Source organism: Sardina pilchardus, chromosome 4, assembly GCF_963854185.1.
Source record: "Sardina pilchardus chromosome 4, fSarPil1.1, whole genome shotgun sequence".
Lineage (NCBI taxonomy): Eukaryota > Metazoa > Chordata > Actinopteri > Clupeiformes > Clupeidae > Sardina > Sardina pilchardus.
In genome coordinates, this window is record NC_084997.1 from 1914153 (window position 1) to 1933604 (window position 19452).

Below are 19452 nucleotides of genomic sequence, written 5' to 3' on the forward strand. Positions count from 1 at the left end.
GGCGTCTTGCAGATGTATTCTAGAGAGCGTTTGCTCATCTGGCAGACGTATCTGATACGTCTTGCTAAGTTCTTCAAACAGCGTTTAGCAGCCGTATCCCAGATGCTCATCAATACGTCATAATAGGACATCCATCTCCCTAATGTCTTACAAAGATCTTATAAAGGTATTAAATATGATAAAGTTCTAGAACTACGACACACATTCTCAGTGAGATGCCGCCGCTGTTTGTAAGATCAAAATAAGACGTTCTAAATGGAACGCGATGTAATTAAGCTGTTCAGATCTTTTCCAGGCGTCTCGGAGACGTATTTGTCTCTATTTGTGCTGACTGGGGAGTAAGGCTATAAAGTATGTAGGTTACATTTGTAATAAGGGGGGTATACATTAAAGTAGTTGAGCTGAAAAAAATCTAAGTCTTGTGCCCTCTCAACATGGGGGTGAAATGACATCCCATATCACCTTTCTGAAAATGTACAATTTATGTGGACTGACTCGTCCGGGTGGCGTACGGGCATCATCTTGTGCCCACCGCCTCTATACACACTGATATGGTATAGTAACATTAAAGTAGTTGAGCTGAGAAAACTGAGTCTTGTGCCTCCTCAACATGGGGGTGAAATGGCATCTCTATTTAATCACCTTTCTAAAAATGTATAATTCATGTGGGTTAAAACGTCCGGGTGGCGTACGGGCATGATTTAACACGTATTTTAGTAAATTATTTGTTTCACATAGGTTTAGTCAAATCAAAAGCTAAATCAAAAGTTCGTTTCACTATTTTGAACAACTAAATAAGTTGTTGAACATTTATCAAGTATTTTCTAGTAAATTATTTGTTTCGCATAGGTTCAGGTTAGTCAAATCAAAAGCTAGATCAAAAGTTCGTTTCATTATTCTGAACGTGTTCATTAAGCCCAATGTGGTTACCGTGACTTTTATTTTGAAAAAAATGTTAACTCTTAGCCGCCTTTGCTAACAACAGATACATCCGGTATCAACGTTCTATATTCGCTAGATTCACGCTGCTGGACTGTGGAGCTCTATGTGGTTTGTGGAACTTTTATTTTGAAATAATATGAATCGCTAAAATCACGCTGCTGGCCCTATGTGCACAGCCGGAAGTGCAACGTTTGAAGGCATTCTGTCTGCTGAAAATGGATGGCCAGCGTTGGTTGCCACTGGAGGCGAACCCTGATGTATGCATTTAAATGCACTATTACGTTGTGTTGTGAAATTGTACATGTCTATGAATGAGTTTATACGATGCGAAACAATATTTTCAGTAAATGTGACTTAACTATTTAATGTTCAGGTGCACTTTCCAGGTTTAGTGTATGGGTGTAACGTTCATGTTACTGTAGCTAGCGTATACTAGCAATCTGTCCAGCACCAACGCTACGTAGTTTCTGATCTTAGAATACTAATCAGCGGGTTGTATTTTTGTCTTTCAGGTGATGAACCAGGTAACGTTATGTTTCGAGCCGTATCGGTAAGACGCACATAATTATTAGCAACAGAAAATCAAGGCAGAGAAAGTTTTGATTAAGTGAACCGTAACTTTCCGTTAGCTAATGTTAACGTTATTGTCAATATTATCTTCGTTCTTTGTCATTATCTGAAGTGTTGGGGCCCATCAATCAAAAGAAGTTAGCATGCAAGCTAACCTCATCCAATGACATCTCAGTCTGTGAAGTCTGCTAAGTTGGGGATACCGGAGTATGTTAATAACTATGGCCTTTTTTGAATGTGGGAATTAACGTTGCTGTTTCGCCAACTTTACTCGCAAACGTCATTGAACAGTAGACTACTTCAATAGTGATGTGTCGGTCGCGAACGAATCAGTTCTTTTGAACGGGTTTTTAAAAAGAACGACCTGAACTAGTTCGCCGTTACACTTCGTTCGTCCCTTCGTTCCTGCTTTCCTTGCTGTGTCCACATCAACCTACTGCTGCTGTGCCAAACCAATCATACATGTTATCCAAGGGGGCAGGCATATTCGCGGAAGTAGAAACACGAAATGAGCTGGTGATCAACGCTCTGCTAACTCCCTTGGACGGCCATAGATTTCAGATTTTTTTGCGATCCCATAACTTCATGTCACATGTGCCCTTTGTCTCCCTTATAGCTTCTGTGTATTCTATATAGGGTATCGAAGGCAAAATTAATTCACTTCTTCCCCGTATATTACGTTGGTTTCCCGTAAAGAAGTATTTTAGCATGTCGGTTGTAGGGAAGCTAACGTTCGCCCGTAATGTTTGGATAAGAAGCTGAGTGAGCCTGCACGAAAACCATGACGGAAAGTCATTCGCAAGATCAGTGAAAATGCGTGTAGACTACGGTAGCCTACTGTTTGATATGGTAAAGCATTACCTAGAGGCAAGTACACATAATAATAATATTAAAAAACGAACGTTAACAATTTCAGAGGTTTTCGATCTATCAGACGAGTTACAGCAGGCTAACGTCACGAACTGAGTACGAGTCTGCGCAGTACGACGGAAAGTAAACGGAATTTTGTTTCAGCCCCCTTCCATAGAGAACAACGGAGTCTGTTTGTCCATTTCTTTTAGGTCAGGGGTGTCAAACTCATTTTCACCGAGGGCCACATCAGCCCAATGGTTGCCCTCAAAGGGCCAGATGTAACTTCTAAGATTTGTAACACCAGCCACAAAATCTTTAGCATCGGTAAAACTTCTAAAATCGAGAAGAGCAAAAGGTATCAGCATGACATGTTCTTTTTTATTATTATGTTTTGTAAAAACAAAACACCACTGTCAGTTCCATACAGTTTGACTTTTCAATGAGGGTCACTGGTCAGTCAGGAAGAGATCATGCCATGGATTCTTTTTTTTTTCATATTTCTGAGTTTTTAGATTCGAGTATATTCAACTTAACTGCCATTGCACGAGTGAAATACCAGTAACGAAATGCAGTTTTACATCTAGCAAGTGATGCAAACGAGTAGGCTAACTGTCATGTCAAAAAGTGCATCCATATGAAATGCGTCACTAGCCTACACTGTTCCATACACATACAGTAGAAGCGAACGGTCCCGGTGGACTTTTTCTTTGAAGTTTTAAAGTTGAAAGGTGTTGTGTGGATTCTATGTTGTTCGTTTTTAACTGAAATGAAAATGCAAAGCAACAGGGCGATTACTACAAACTTCTAGCATACCTCTGCTTGCCTGATATGAATGCACCTCTTCTCGGTCAGAATAGGCTTATTTTCGCTTTTGGCAAAACAATCACTTGCTCGATTAGCAAGGATTTGGAGCTGGATTTTTTGGATAATAGGACTACACACAATTATACATGCCTTTTTAAACGTAGACGTAAACGTATCACGTAGTTTACAACTTACATCGATTCCCCTCTCAAAGAAGCACACGCACTTCAAACAATCATGCGTTTCACAGGCAGGCTAAACCGAGCGCGTAATTTAGGCGCTCCGTTCGCTAAAATAGTTTAGAATACTGGTCTATTTTGTTTTCACACGTACACGTTGCTATCACATCTGATGTAGCCAGTTGCACTGATCATAGAGGAAGGTGGTTGATGTTGCCTCCCTGTCAGTCTCACATGCGTGCATTGTATTGCAGTGTATTGCCTATACGCAAAAACTGTATCGGACCTTTTAAGCTCTCGCGGGCCACATACTGTATCAGACCCTTAAAGCTCTCGCGGGCCATATGAAATGACGTGGCGGGCCGCATCTGGCCCGCGGGCCTTGAGTTTGACACCTGTGTTTAGGTCTATGATGTTATCTGTACTGATTCTAAGACGTTCTCATCGAATTAGCCAATGAGAGGCAGGAAAGCATAGCAACCGTTTCCATGAAAGAAAACAAATGTACTTCGCGAGTGGCAGAAACTTGGTTGCTAGCTACATATTAGCAGAGTGGAGTAATGAAGGATCTTTGACATTAGTGATGGATTGTACATGGCCATGGTAGTTCAAAACCCTACAAATAGCTGCAACTTCATATGTGCACTTTTAATCAAAAGTGACCACGTGTATGTCAAAACATGAGACTAATGAAAAAAGTTTCAACCAAACTATCAGCATTTCTCCTGGTTCGTAGCTTGCTGCCTCCGTTTGTAGCTCACTAGCTTGCAGCAGGCAAGGTGCAGGTCTCTCGTTCAGTCAGTCACTCGTTCTTGCCTTGTTGGCTGTAGGCAGATGCTCTTTGTATGGCTCTGTAGCCTAAATGGGGACTTGGAACCGTTTTATTAATATAATCTTTCTGCCAAGCCTTTAAACATGCTTGTCGGAATATGCTTCTTTATGAATGAACACAGGTTTTTTCATACCTGCAAACTCAAATGTGTGAAAAAGGTGACAAACTTTTTGGACCCCCCCCCCCCCCCGGCGCACATCTGCCCACTCCACACACGCCCACGACCTCTGTAAAAACAGGCTATCACAGGTTAAAAAAATTATACACTTAAGCAATATCACGAGTGAGAGTGGGGTTGGTAATGTATATTCCCACGGGTGTTGTTTCGGCTGTAGCCACGAGGCCAGAGGCCGACTTGCACACATCAACATCAACACCATCACCAACTTACTGAATTTATATAAAAAGCAAATGAATTATGACTGATTGTAGGCCTACTTTTCCTGCATGACCGCTAGTTAAGTGTGACCAGAGGTGGCAACACATTTTGGCCCATTGGGACTTGAAAATTGGCCAGTGCCACACACAATGCAGTGTGCATAGGCCATATAAAATGTATTGTGTCATTTAGATAATAATGACAAAGTAATTTTGTTGTATAAAATAAATTTCTTAAGAAATATGGTTATGATGCTGTTTAATTACCCAAATGAAGAGTTATTTTCCAAAACGCTATATCCACCATTTTAATGAATGTTCATAAATCTTTTTTTTTTTAAGTAATCTCAGTGAAACTGTTATGCTTAGTTGATTTATCTTTACTCACTAAACAAAACAACTGAATTGTTATTGATATTACCTGAAATACACAATTAAATAACATGATTTTTTAATGTTTTCAAAAAATGGATTTTATATAGTTTTGGAAAAGAGCTCTTCAAAATGATGCACTGTCACTTTAAGGCTCTTTTGCCAACTCCGCTGAGTGGTTTGCTATGTCCCCTCAGTTTAGGCCTATAATAAATGCTCAGTAGTGGAACTACTATTGTTTTCGCGATTTTCCTTTAGAAGTTTCTCATAAAAAGGAGAAATCAGTTATCAACAATGACAAGCCATCCTGCATCCAGCTCTCTCCCTTTCGTGCGCGCAGAAACACGTTCCCAATTAAATGGAGTAGAATAACGTAGGCTAAATTAGATCCGCTGCTGTTTTTACATTGACATTGTAAACGTTATAGAGTATTGTGCAGTGAAGTTAACCACACGTCTTTCGCTAGGAAAAAATAGCGAGCACTGCCAATCATAACCTACAGTAAGTGCGGGCCGAATTGTGGGCTGCAAGAAGCACTTGCACATGTGCGTCTGTTTTGTTATCCTCGTTCGCATACCGAAATATTTTCTCGCAAATGCGAGTGAGTCTTGTTTGTAGAAATAGGCTACTTCTTTCCGCCACAAATTTCAAACTGCCGTTAAGTTCATCTGTGTTGGAGGCGGATGTCATATGCCTTGATTGTGATTGGCCAAATCAATTAAACGTGACAGGCCAAATGTAGCCTACTACTTTCTAACAGGGCGATAGAGAGAGGTAGCAGAGAAGACGGAAATCTTCATGTCTCGCCCTCACCCCCCCCCCCCCCCCCCCCCAAAAAGAAAAACTCTTCGGATTTAGATGAATCATGAAAATGACCTATTTTGTTGTGAAAACGGCGAATTTCGCCGAAAAGCGACGAGTTTGCAGGTATGTTTTTTATATATATAATACTAGCTGATCTAGCCATAGTCTAGGCTACTCAATCCAGCCAACCTTCAATGTCAATTTAATGTCAAGGTGAATACAACAGTGCTAGGCTGTTGTGTTGTCAAACAGTACACGTAATAATGAAGTTGCAGCTAATGTATTTGCCTTTAACTGCTGTATTGTGTTGACTGTTTGCACGATCGTTTGTGAACGAGCAGCTGAGAACTGTGCATTCCATGAGTTCACCGCTGAATTGCCTTATACCGGAAATACAACTGAACGAAGGTACGAACGAATTAAAAGAATGAATCATCTTGGCGAACTGAACGACGCGAACTGTGTCATGACCGCGAACGATAAAATCCACCACTATACTTCAATTGGCGTTTACTTATGGCTAACAAAATTGTCCCGGTAAGTTTGGGAGCGTGCCTATGTACCCACAGACCTTACGTTCCATTGTTTCCAATCGTTTTCTCATTAATTTGCGTCAGATTTAATTTCGCCCAATTTGTTAGGTAGTCACTTACAACCCTAACCCAAAACCTCTAAACTCTAACTCTAAACCCATAACCCTATCTTTGAAATGAGAAAAATCTTGAGAGAACATAAGGCTGTGGGAACATAAGGCCTAATCCTCACAATCTCACAAAAAAAAAAAAAAATGAAATGTGGGAACATAGACCCCACAAGGGTTTAACTACTTGGTCAAATTCAGCCCTCGAAACGACCTCATGAAGGCTGATTTATGCTTCTGTGTAGAATCAATGGCGTAGCTCCGCAGAGCCCTCTGCATCGCCGTGTACAACCCCCCGCTTGACATGTGCTTTCACATTTTTTTTTTTTTAATTTCACTTCAAGCTTGAAGGGCTGACTGACCCTAGGAACGTCACTAGGTTTGAAAAACGGGGTGGAGCAGGAGGGGTTGTAGGTAATCACACCTTAAAGGTGCCCTGCCACACACAACCATACTTACTTGTATAGGGCCCTATGAAATCCGTTTTTAATTTTTTCTCATTCCGTTTTATTTTTCCCCTAGTTCCGTTTTTTTCGGATTTCTTTTTACCGTTTTCGGATTTTTGCTTTTCTTTTTACTTCCAAGCAGTTTTGCCCTTTAAAACTCAACACAAAACCCTCACAATTTAGTTAACAGTTAATAAATTCAGCAAAGCACATTCAAAATGCATCCAAACATTCAACAACTCTCTGGCCAAAAATGAATCAAAATGTTTCAATTAAATTAAACTAGGCTGTAAATCTAGATCCAAAAGGGATTATGTACAGTAACTGAAAATATATTTTTTAACATCTTAAAAGTACATGATGGTAAGGCACTTGGTATTGAGCTCAGTAAGAGACTCTCTTGTCAGTGAGCAGTGTCTTGTACTACTTGCTGAAACTCCTCTCACAGTCAACAGAACGGACAATGTTTCCAATGCCTGGAAATCTTTGGCTTGTACCTTTCCAGTAGTCAATAGGAAGTTAAAATGCATTGTTTTTATTTATTTATCTATCTATATCTATTTATGTATTTATTTATTTAAGTAAGTATCCAAGGCTAGTAGAATATTTGTAGAAACTAGGTCTATGCTATAGTTTCATATAGCCTAGGCTGGAGCTCCAAGCGGTTTTGTATACAGACTTGTTTACAGCTCATCGAGTCAAGGTAAAATGTCATTTCTGGTACATAGCTAATTTAGATACAGTTATGGTTTGGGTGCTTGCGTTTCTGAACGAATTCACCGTCTTAGTTTGTAAATAAATTAATATTAAGTGACGCATACATGCAAGAGGGTGATAATAGACATGTTCCGATAGCTTTGTTCTTGAGATGAACTTTAGATTTCATATGGTCGCTGTGTCTTTGCGGGTCCAGTCAACTGTGATTTACAAAACTTACAAAACAGTTGTTGTCCGGACTCAGAGAAGTCGTTGGGGATTTGTTTACCCCGATAATTGACAGTTTCTTAATTAAGTTGCCACCGTTGGCTGGCTGAGCCACTCGCTTCGACTTGTCACGCATCCATCAACAAACTCATTGGAACGTGAATATTCGAGACGGTTACAAAGGTAACATGTTTAACAATGACATATTTGGCCATGGTTTAGGTAGAGACCTTTCTGCGCTTGTTTTAGACAGATACATGAGAAGGAATAATAATTTTAAAAGTTTATTGAACGTGTCAACAAAATATCTGCAAATTCCGTGCGTTTCCGCGTTTATAAGAGAATTCCGTTTTCATGTGTAGATTCCGTGATTCCGTCCGCATTCTTTGCATCGCGGAAATCATAGGGCCCTACTTGTATTTTTTTTTAAATATGGTAGGTCCATATGTGTATAGTGTTGTGAATGAGAAAATGAACTGCTACCACCTCAGTCAGCTTTAGCCACAAACAAGAAAACAGTGGAGAAATCAGGCCAGGCCCTTTGACTATGTCACAATTAGTCTTTTTCCACCGACAGGGAACCGGCTCCGTTCCCATTCGCAAACCAACATTTTAACCGTTCGGAGCGTTTCGACCAAACAGCCGGTTCGGAACGTGGCCCCTTGGTTCGGAAGTTGAACCAGAAAATAGTTGTTTATTCCTGTGAACCGGAGTGGGCGTATCATTGTGCCATTCAGAGGGGAGAAGGTTAACTCATTCACTGCCTTTGATGTCTTTAAACGTCAATTTAGACACATACCTTCACTGCATTTTTCAATGGGGAGCTCATGGGTGGGCTTGGGAATGATCTGGCAGAGTTTCAGCCTTGTAAACAGACTGTACTAGCGATCCGAACCGCTAGATGGCAGCAGTGCCATTTGGATGATTAGTATCTGCCTGTAGAGCCAACATGCAGAGACATACAGCAAGCTAACATACTGAAGATCGACCACAGTGGATGTAGTTTGCACGTGGTCCAGCAAATAAATATGCTTACTTCTTACATCAAGGATGGAAAACATGTGAACGGTATGATCCATTTACATTGAATATTGCTATATAGACTAACAACAATTTTGTTAGTGCTAGCTTGCTAAGTCTACCATCCTGTTCAGAGTCTATAACAACCATCAGAATCCCTAGCAACCTTGAAGAGACTGACGAGATAATAGTGCAACTGGTTGAGATACTACTGAAACGCTAACGTTAAAAGTTGATTTTCACAAAAAGATAGTTTTCTCCATTTTTTGGTCAAAAACAGGTGTTTTTAGCAAAACTAACCCATGCTCTACTGACGATTACTAAAGAACGGCAAACGATAGAAACAAACCGTTTTTCTTGGTGGAAGAAGAGAGTCTACTCTTTCATTTGGTAGCTTGTGTGTTTACATAGTCATAAAACTCACTGTTCAGTGGATCTTAGAAAAACAGTCAAAATGCTGTAAAACGTCTGGCAGTATGGAGCACTCTGCACAGAAAATGGCTGGCAGCCAATGAGTTAAAAGCATGAGTTTTCCGTCCATATCAACTGTTGCCATGAGTAAACAAAACTATTCAACTAGCATTACACCGCAGACTAGCTTTTTAAACAGGTAGTTTCTGCTGTCATTAGGGGACAACTGTTTAACCCTCTAACCGCCCAGGTTTTTTTGGATTTTTGCATAAAAAATTCAAAAGGCCATGGCTTGAAAGTGGTCAGAGATAAAGTCCGACTGTAAATGTGAAAATCATTGAGTATGAACTAAAGTTTATGAAGGGGGTCAATTTACTCATCTAATTTGCATATTATGACGTCACAGGATGGCAATAACGTCAAATTATGCACCTTTTAGTAAATACTGGTTGTTGAACACATTTGAGCAGTTTTCCTTTGATTTTTGTAATTTCTCCTACATAACAAACAAACAGGACCACAGTCACATGTAAACCAACAATAGTAAACTATTAGTATTACCACAATCCCTATGTTACTATACAATAAAGTAGCCTGGTCAAATCAGTTCCTATTGCGGGTGACTTTCTAGTTCTCCAGAGCCCTATTTTTACTAGTCCTGCTGTCTGTACCATGTCAATTACAGACACTATCATCATGATTATCACTGGCACCTAGCACACCATGCGTATTTGAACCCTCTGGCCAATATTGCTGCAGGCAGACACTGACATACACACGCAAAGACGCACCTCCATTCACAGACGCTTCTTCACTGTCACTGCAAATGGACGACCGATCATAATCTCCAAAAGGCAGATATTCTCCTTCAGAATCAGAGTAGGTGAATGGCAGACCCAAGACTTCATAACACATGAGTTTGTTTTTTAAAATTTGCCGTTTTTCTGCCGTTTGTCTGCTTCAATATTTGCATCATGATCGCGCATTTTACTTCCGCGTTATAAACAGGAAATGCATCTTCTTCTTGTGTTTCTCGCGAGTAATACAGGCACTTCCTGAAAACTTTGTTACTCAAGTTGAGGCTTGAATCGAAGCTCTGGATGTCTGCCAACTAGTGGTGGAGAGTACAAAGGAGATTTGTCACCCTACTCGGATCTACCGTCTGTTTTAATCAGTGACGTTGCTTGTCGCCGTACGGCGCCTTGGGCGGTTAGAGGGTTAAGTATAAGTATATCTCTTTTGAAATTCAGTCTCTGAATTTATCCCAATCCGTGAATTAGTGAAACACACACAGTGAGGTGAAGCACATGCTAACCTGGAGCAGTGAGCTGCCTGCTCAACAGCGGCGCATGGGGAGTTAGGTGCCTTGCTCAAGGAGCCTTGCACTTCAGCCGTGGATGTGGGCGTGGGAGATACTTTTTCCTACTGGTCGGGGATCGAACCGGCACTTCGGTTGAAGCCCTAGGCCATGGCTGCCCCTGTTCACATCATTCTCCCATTTGTGCATTTCATTAAATTTTGTTTACCATGCAACACCCATTGTTGATGACGCATCCTCGGTTTGCTTCAAAACTGGTAGAAATGCGGGCTGGTTCACTAGATACCACCACGGTTCAAAGAATTCCAAACCGCACCGGTTCAACACCGGGTTCATTGTTGGTGGAAAACTGGCTAATGATCTGTTTGACAATACGCCGGGTTTCGAATGCTATGCTTCTTTTGCGAGTAGCCTCAGTAACAAAATAACTAAAGAGTTCAAAATGGTTCAAATATATGCTTGTGGTACTTGTACAAGTAACATCTGATGCCTGGGCCATGTGAAAGAAAAATGTTAATGTTAGCCACACATAACTTTGAGCCTAGGCTAGGATACTATTTTGCAGTAAGAAATCTGAGCTTGTGCCTTTATTCATGTCCATGACTATTAAAAAAAAAAAAAGAAAAAGTAAAATCTAAACCATGGTTTCCACTGTTGAAACAACAATGGATAACTTGAGCCTATGCTATCAATTAACATTAGGGGTGGCACGGTTTTTGAAAAATGCTCCGAACCGTGCGGTTCGCAGGTCATGGTTCGGAGTGTGTGTTCGTCGTACGGTCCTACGGTTCAGGCTAGTTATGGCATGCGCAATTGATTCCCATATGTGACAACGTGTTTCCCTTACGTGCGAGAGTAGGAGTATGGAGTTTTGAGTGCTGCGCGCAAGGTTTTAGAAATGGCAAGTGCGAGAGATCATCCCTAGCGTGGTCAAACTGATGCACCTGACCCTGCTCGGGTGGAAGCATGTTCTTCCACAACTGTAGACTATGCGTGCAACTTTACCAAACAGTAGAAGTAAACTCATTCTCCTTGGCCCGCTCTCGTGCGTGCTCAATGGACACCCGCCCTCGACATTGGGGCAGCCGTGGTGTACTGGTTAGCGCATCGGGCTTGTAACCGGAGGGTTGCCGGTTCGATCCCTGACCAGTCCACCACGGCTGAAGTGCCCTTGAGCAAGGCACCTAACCCCTCACTGCTCCCCGAGCGCCGCTGGTTGGGCAGGCAGCTCACTGCTCTGGGTTGTGTGATTCACCTCACTGTGTGTTCACTGTGTGCTGTGTGTTCACTAATTCGGTTAAATTGGGTTAAATGCAGAGAACTGAATTTCCCTCACGGGATCAAAAAAGTATATATTCTATTCTATTCTACATGCACATTAATCCAAATAGAACATTCACAATCGTGAACGCAATGACGCACAGAAGACGATTAGCTGTTAAAAACGGTTAGCATTTGATAAAAAAAACTCTTGCATTCAAGTTGACTGACCATCTCAATACCAATGTTTTCAACTCCAAGGCTTAAAAGGGCCTGTCCCAAGGAGAAAAAGTATTAGCTTACCTTGAAACTAAAACACGGAACAGTCCAACCAGTAGAATAGCCGATGATGAGTTTAGCCTGCTACTTTGTTTACAATATTTTGATGCTTCAGCCAGACAGCTGAATTTAAGAGGTGGAGTTATAATGAATAGTAGGCTAATCTGCATAAAGTTTGCTATTATGAATATCAGACATGTCAGTATATAGAATGTATAAATAATTACATAATGTGTGTTTCAAATAAAGACAAGCTTTACATCTTGTTAAAAAATCATTCACACTATATGAAAGGAGAGCGATAAAAAGGCGATGAAATGAAAAATATGGGTGGACGACCTACATTTTGTGCTGGTGCACCATCCCTGCCAAATAAATGAAAAGATTGTTGAAATCATCAATGTCTTCCCTCTTGCTTTATCAAAATCTCAACTGAAGCTTAAAGTTTCCTCAGACAATGATGTGCTTTATGTGAAGTCAAATTCAGTTTGTGCATTATTACATGATAACTATTCTCTAAATACTCTAGCCTAATTGTGGATGATTAAGCTATATGCTGAATGTTTCTGGAGTTTTAAAGAGTAAAAGAAAAAATAACAACAAGAACCGTACCGAACCGAAAACCGTGATACGAACCGAACTGTAGATTTTGTGAACCGTGCCACCCCTAATTAACATTACACATATCCGTGCAGGAACTGATGCAAGTGTCTGTTATATTTTGCTCCTTACATGTTGACTCCAACATTGAAGATATGTTTGCCTAATAATAACCATTTTAATACGTGCATAGATCTTTTAAATCGTAACATGCTGATTCACTAGATGCAACAACCAAGCAGGTCCACTAATTATATTAACGAGGTTCTAACACACCTTGTTCCACTGGAAACAAATGTGGCACCTGAACAGCCTTCCGTACATATTCAGCATGAAATTTAACTTATACTCAATTTACAGTCAATATCTCATTGCTTTTATCCATGATACATTTAAATGTTTAAACAGCTTGCCATAGGTGCGCACAGCACTGCTTTCAAGTGTATCCAATGTAGACGGCTTGCTGTAAGGTATGTTGAAATTGCCATGGAACTGCCAGGTCGTTGACAATGGCCTTTCCAAGTAATCTAATCTAATGTTGAGGGACTCTGCTTTCAAGTTCATTCAGTGTGTTCCCAAATGCTTCAAGAAATCTGATGTCTTCCCCCATAACACGCTATAGTTTTAAACATGTTACATATGCCGATGTTAAAGTGTTTCAATTCCCAGCGCTAGAAGGCATTTTAACAGCAACATGTAGCATATGCTACCTACCCCGTCAGAGCAGTTTAATTAGTGTAGCGGTACGGAGATGGTTCGTAGCCGCCTTGACAGCTCAGGGATATCAGTGAGGTATGTTTACATACTTAAGGCCTGTACACACCGAGTCCGATTTTTCGGACGAAATATTCACACAAAATTATGCAGGCTATTAAGCACATGTATTCTAATTACTATGTACACACCGCGGACGAAGTTCGTTGCAATGGGATAAAACCTTACTGGTGTGAAATTTCGCATGCTATAAAGAATCAAATAACATAATGATTTCGCAGGGTTCTATTAAGGACGACGAGCAGAAAAGGCTGACAGAATGGGTGATCTTGCTGCCCGCGATGACTAGGCCATAACGTTACAAAGAGTTTACATTACAGCAGACTCTCCCAGGTGTTCAAGAGTGCTAACTCCTCACAGGCAGCTTTCCCCACTTCTTACCACCAACTTTTCCCCCACAGGATACTTTGACAAGGAACCAGCCCTCAACGCATAGTTAGTCCTATCTGCCTTAAAACTGGCTAGCCCTCCGACAGCCCTAGGATTTCAAGTCTGTAGCAAACATTTCAACAAGTCAGTTAACTATTTAGAGAGCTGTGCTTTTGACACAACAGGGTCGTTGATGAGGGATAATTCTGAAAGACTGAAACCTGAGTCCATTCCATCAGTTTTCGTCTTTTCAAGTGAGGCTACCGTACTGTGTAGGGCAAACCGATAGACCAACAGGAGTAACACCACCGATGCTATCTGCCGCAAAAACAGGGCGCTGAAACGCACATGCCAGGCAGAGGACAGGGGTTTAGTTGTTATCCCCAGCATGTCTACTAGGCAAAAGGCTGGATGTAACATTGTCGTCAAAATACAAAAAACACGTATATTCGCATACACACACAAATAAAGCCTAACTGTAGGCTTTATAGATAGATAGATATACTTTATTCATCCCCAAAGGGAAATTACAGTGTTTCAGCAGCAATACAAACACAACATTCAACAAAAACATACATGCAGAAAATTATTTAAAATGTTATTCCTTTCTCTCTGCCCAGAAGGGAGACATTATAAAGTGCTATTGCAGTGGGTAAAAGTCTTCCTAAATCTGTCTTTCTTACAGCTAAGTTGGCGTAGCCTCCAACTAAAAACACTTTTTTGCTTGACCAGTACATCATGTAGTGGATGAGAGGTATTGTCCAATATATTTAAAAGTTTGTGCAGCATCCTTCTCTCCACCACCAGCTCCAGGGGCTCTAGAGCTGACCCCAACACAAATCCAGCCTTCCTTATGATCTTGTTTAGTTTGTTAGTGTCCCTGGCTGTAATGCCACTTCCCCAACAGATGGCAGAAAAGAAAATTGCACTTGCGACAGCACTCTGATAAAACATTTGCAACATTTTGCTGCACACATTGAAAGACCTGAGCTTTTTCAGGAAATAGAGTCTGCTTTGCCCTTTCTTGTACACCGCCTCAGTGTTGTGTCTCCAGTCCAGTTTATTGTCAATTAGGATGAGCAGACACAGATTCATCAAGCCAGGTGTAAGTTATGCGGTATGTGTGCATGTTCTAGTTTCTCCCCCCAAATAACTCACGGTTGGAATAAAAAAGAAGCGAAAAATAGCGTCTTGCACACAAAGTGAACAACCGCTTTTGATATAGACTAACAATGAGGTCAAGTTTAACTTTTTTGGTTGGGGGATCATGATTACATAGCGGGAGTAGGTGTGGCAGATCAACTGAATGCAAATTTACATATGCACTCACGTGTGAGAGCTTCCTTTTCTCGGCACGCAACGTCGTAAGAAAGCGCTTTGCCACCGCAAAGATGCACAAAGTATGTCTTAAAAGCTGAATTAGTTGAAAACACCTTCGAAAAATGTCCCCTCCACTTCCAATCAACTGCTAGAGCAGGCTATTCATCAAACATCCGTCAAGAAAGAAGCAAACAACGAGTAGGCTATGTTATTAATTATAAGGCCACCATAATTTAAATGACATCCATATGGTATTAGGCAGACATTCTGCTGTGTTTTGCGAGTAGATGCAAGTAGCAAATAATATACAGTATAAATGGAATACAGCTCTTTAAAAAAAAAATCACATAGAGGTCTGATTTGAATGACAGCTAGCTGAACCAATCAGATAATGTAATTACATTGCATGTCAAAAATCCCATAGAGTTAACGTTAAGACGCTTTGGCGGCAAAGATGTATTGTTACGTAGTGCTCATTAAGCTGTACAGCTGTAACAAGATCCTGACCTTCATTCATATCCTCCCCTCCGCTTTAAACGTTTCTGGCTGTAACACAGCCTATTTCACAAGATGTCGCCACTGTGTAAACTAACTTCCTCTGGAACAGCTCAGTCTATAGGAAAGGCAGAAACAGGAAGATGTTTTACCCTGCCAATTAAGGCATCATTAACATCAACTAGGCCAGACACCTGTGGGGTATACTACGAATCTCGCTGAACATAACCAAGCTTTCTTAGGATAACCTGGATTGCTAAAAACGAAAGTCGCAATCAGAGTTGAGTGGTACTACGAAACTCACTCACTGATGAATTTATCAAACTAGGCTTTCAGCTCAGATCTGTGCGCGTTCTCGTGGTTGGGGTGATTTTGACCAATCGGGAAACGTGGAGACGCACAAGACAGCCTAGGTTAACCAACGATTACTTCCGCATTTATGACCGTAAGAGAAATCTAGGGTGGTCTATTTTAGTGTCTAACTCATAACATAAAAAAATCGATGGTCATCAAATATTGCATGGTATGCACGTTCATAGTAGTGACATATTTTCACGGGCAACATAGTTAAAAGCGCCTTCGAGATTCAAAATGTTTGCAGAGGCGGGGCTGAACCTGTTCGAAGTTTGACAGATTAGCACACGTGAGATAACTTCGTTTTTCAAGATAATGGATTGGTTAGAATTGGTCAGAGGGCGGTGATTTTTCACGATTTGAGCTATAACTAAGCACATAACCTGCTCCCGACCAGGTTTGGTTGCGAGCATAAGATACCATGGTGACACAGCGACGCTAAAACAAATCCACTTTCGTATGACAGCATACCCTGGCTTTGAGCGCAACATACCTCGCTAACGCACTAATCGAGATTCGTAGTATACCCCACTGGACACTGAAATTGGCTCAATCTAACGTTGAAACCATGCCACAGCACGTTATCGTCTTGTCTCCTGCAGTAGCCTACTCCTATCTTGATTTGCTTGTCGTTACAGTAAGCTGTTAGCTCTAGGTGACGTTATCAATCGTTATAAAGACAAATCCAACCTTACCTAACGTTAACGTAAGCACTATATGTAGCTAACGACAATCAGCTCGCTGCTAACGTTTAACGTTGGAGCCGCAGGGCGCCGGGTCTGGTCTAGCCACGCCAGTCATAACTCAGCGTCCTAAGTGAAGTCCAACCTGATAGATGCGAGTTGCACCATGTAGGTTTAAGCCTTTTTCTCACAGTCGTTTCTACAGTAGGCTAATAAACTACATTCAGAGACATTCTCTGCTCCATTGCTATCATTCTCATGTGTGTTGTTAGCAAGCTAGTCGTTTTAGCTATGTAAGTTTGTGTACATTAAAATATCCTACCATAAGCTAACGTTACATTTGTTATATAATTTCCTAGGCCTACCTGTTGCTGCATAGCATCATCATTGTTGATTGTATTCCGTATTCCAATGGGGTCTAAGCTCTTAGCCTATGTATACTTTTTACCTGCATTAAAGTGTAGATATGTACTACGGTATGTAAGCTTAGCTATCCTACCAGTCGTTTCACTGTAGGTGAACTTCAGTAGCCTACTAAAGTGTCAGTGCTTGCAAAAAGTTAATTACGTGTTAACTGTTGAAGTAGGGAGGTCTACATAGATGTTTATATATATATATGAACGCGTGCTTTGTGCTGTAATTAAGCTTTATTCAACACAAGTTCATGATTGGCAGTGAATTAATGTTTCATCCCTCTTTCAAGTTTCTTCGGCAGTTGGGTTTGTTACCAACATGGCAGTTTGGAGATGTGTATGGTTTGGACCCAGAACTACTCAGCATTGTTCCAAGGCCCGTCTGCGCAGTCCTGTTGTTGTTCCCTGTTACAGAGAAGGTAACCTTCATCCTGTCTGATATCATTAGAATTGTATCTTTAGTGGTGTTGCTACTTCCTTTCACCTCAACCCATTTCAGTTCACCGCAAAAAAATCCCTTCGTTTTAAACCACCTTGCTTCAACTTGAATGAATGTAATTGAACTGTAACTTGAGTGTGTGTGCAGTAAAGCATGACTCTTCCTGATTTATACAGAAAAGAATATGTGAAGTGTATTTCCCATACCAATAACTGTCCATGTCAATAACAGAGATTGGAACATAGTCAGCTCAAAACATGTAACATGCATTCCCTACCACTTTCAAGACAAGCAAATTATATCATAATGCGTTTTTGATTCCGGACTTCGGTCCGCAATTGGATAACACTACTAGGCCTGTCACGATAACAAATTTTGCTGGACGATAAATTGTCCCAGAAATTATTGCGATAAACGATAATATTGCCGTTCTGAGATCATTTTTATCTAATATAATGATAATGGCATAACAATGCAGGTACACCTTTTCAAAGATCAATAACTTGTATTTCTAAAGAATAAGGAACTGGAATGGGAAGACATTTTTAAATATCCACAATAAATGAACAAAACAACCAAAAACAATAAATACAATGGACTCTCAGTCTCTACTAACACTCTGTTTAAGGGCCAGCAAATTAAAACGTGACATGCAACAGGGGGCGTGTAGAGTGACAGTTGCTAAGCCTTATGCACGGAACTAAATGTCATCATAGCTGATCAATTAGGCCTACGCAGTCAGCTAAACATTTGAAACTTGCGCAAAACGGCATGAACCCAGCATCTGCACGTCACATAAAACACAAATTGAAGCAATAAGTTGGTCCGCGGATAATCCTACTGCAAAGCCTTTTCACAGGTATGCTACGTTTATGACATATAACGTTGATTACGAACACATTTCACCACAGCTGACAATTAGCTTACGACATTTTAACCGGAGCTGCCGGCTGTTTTGGCTGATTCTTGAGCTCTCAGCGGAGTGCAGACTTTGCGGAGTGTGTCTTTATCAGATGATGAAAGAACGTAGCTTATAAGCATGATTTTCTGAACTGCATTATCACTATTTTTACCCCCATACCTGTCAAGCTACAACAGAAAGCCTCTTCAGTGTGCTTAGGCCAATCGCCAAAGCCTCGTCTAGCCTGTTAATCAAATGAATGTAAGAAAGTAAAGTTGTCCGTCATGTTATTGAAAGATACATGTCAAGTGACTGACATGAGGGTTCACTCCTCGTTAGGCTGCGCTAAAGGAACCGAGAGGGGTCGCCGTGGTTATCCTCTCTTTCGTGGAGAGAGAGAGAGAGACGAGAAAAACAATCAAGCATGAAAATGGAAATTATCGCGGCCGGAAAAGTTATCGAGCTCATTTTTTTTATCGTGCGATTTATTGATTTATTGAATATCGCGACAGGCCTAAACACTACGACCAATGTTTGCTGACTTCCAACGTTGCAGCACTGTCATCAATTTAGCTCGCCTCTGGCCCGCCTATCAGATACACTGATTTGATTTGTTCCACGAATGCAAGTGGTAAAAGTAACATGCATTGCTCATTGACAGCAGGCTTGTGCACAATTCCGAATTTTGGAATTGGCCTCCATTCAATTCATGAATTGGAATTTGAATTGAATTGGCCCCACCCCACAGGAAGTTGAATTGGAATTGGAATGACAGGAAGTGGAATTCAATTCATGGCAATTCAAAACAATTCCAGTCACATAACAGGAAGAATGTGTTGAATCTCACATACATTACATTTTGGGAAGGTTACTTTGGAAATGTCACTGATTACTGTTTTCAGTTATAAGTTGTGTGTTTGTTGTGATTAAATTTGACATATTTTGTGAAACTTCATTGTTAAACACTACCCTTAAATTATGTATATGAATTTCTTTGAATTTCAGTGAATTTCTACTTCCTTTAATTCAAATTCGAATTATATTTCTGCATCCTGTTTTTGACCTCAATTCAA

The 19452-nt window shown here is 40.7% G+C and overlaps 1 protein-coding gene across 2 annotated transcripts in view; it reads left to right on the forward strand.

The window, feature by feature from the left end:
* Nucleotides 1–1123: 1123 nt before the first annotated feature.
* Nucleotides 1124–19452, forward strand: part of uchl3 (ubiquitin carboxyl-terminal esterase L3 (ubiquitin thiolesterase)) — a 58780-nt gene continuing 40451 nt past the window's right edge. The window contains exons 1-3 of one of the 2 annotated variants that reach the window (XM_062533721.1): nt 1124–1199; nt 1455–1492; nt 17330–17458. In XM_062533721.1, the coding sequence (XP_062389705.1) occupies nt 1475–1492; nt 17330–17458 (147 nt within the window). In that variant the 5' untranslated portion in view covers nt 1124–1199; nt 1455–1474. The remainder of the gene's footprint in view (nt 1200–1454; nt 1493–17329; nt 17459–19452) is intronic. The other variant, XM_062533720.1, reaches the window with a different exon arrangement.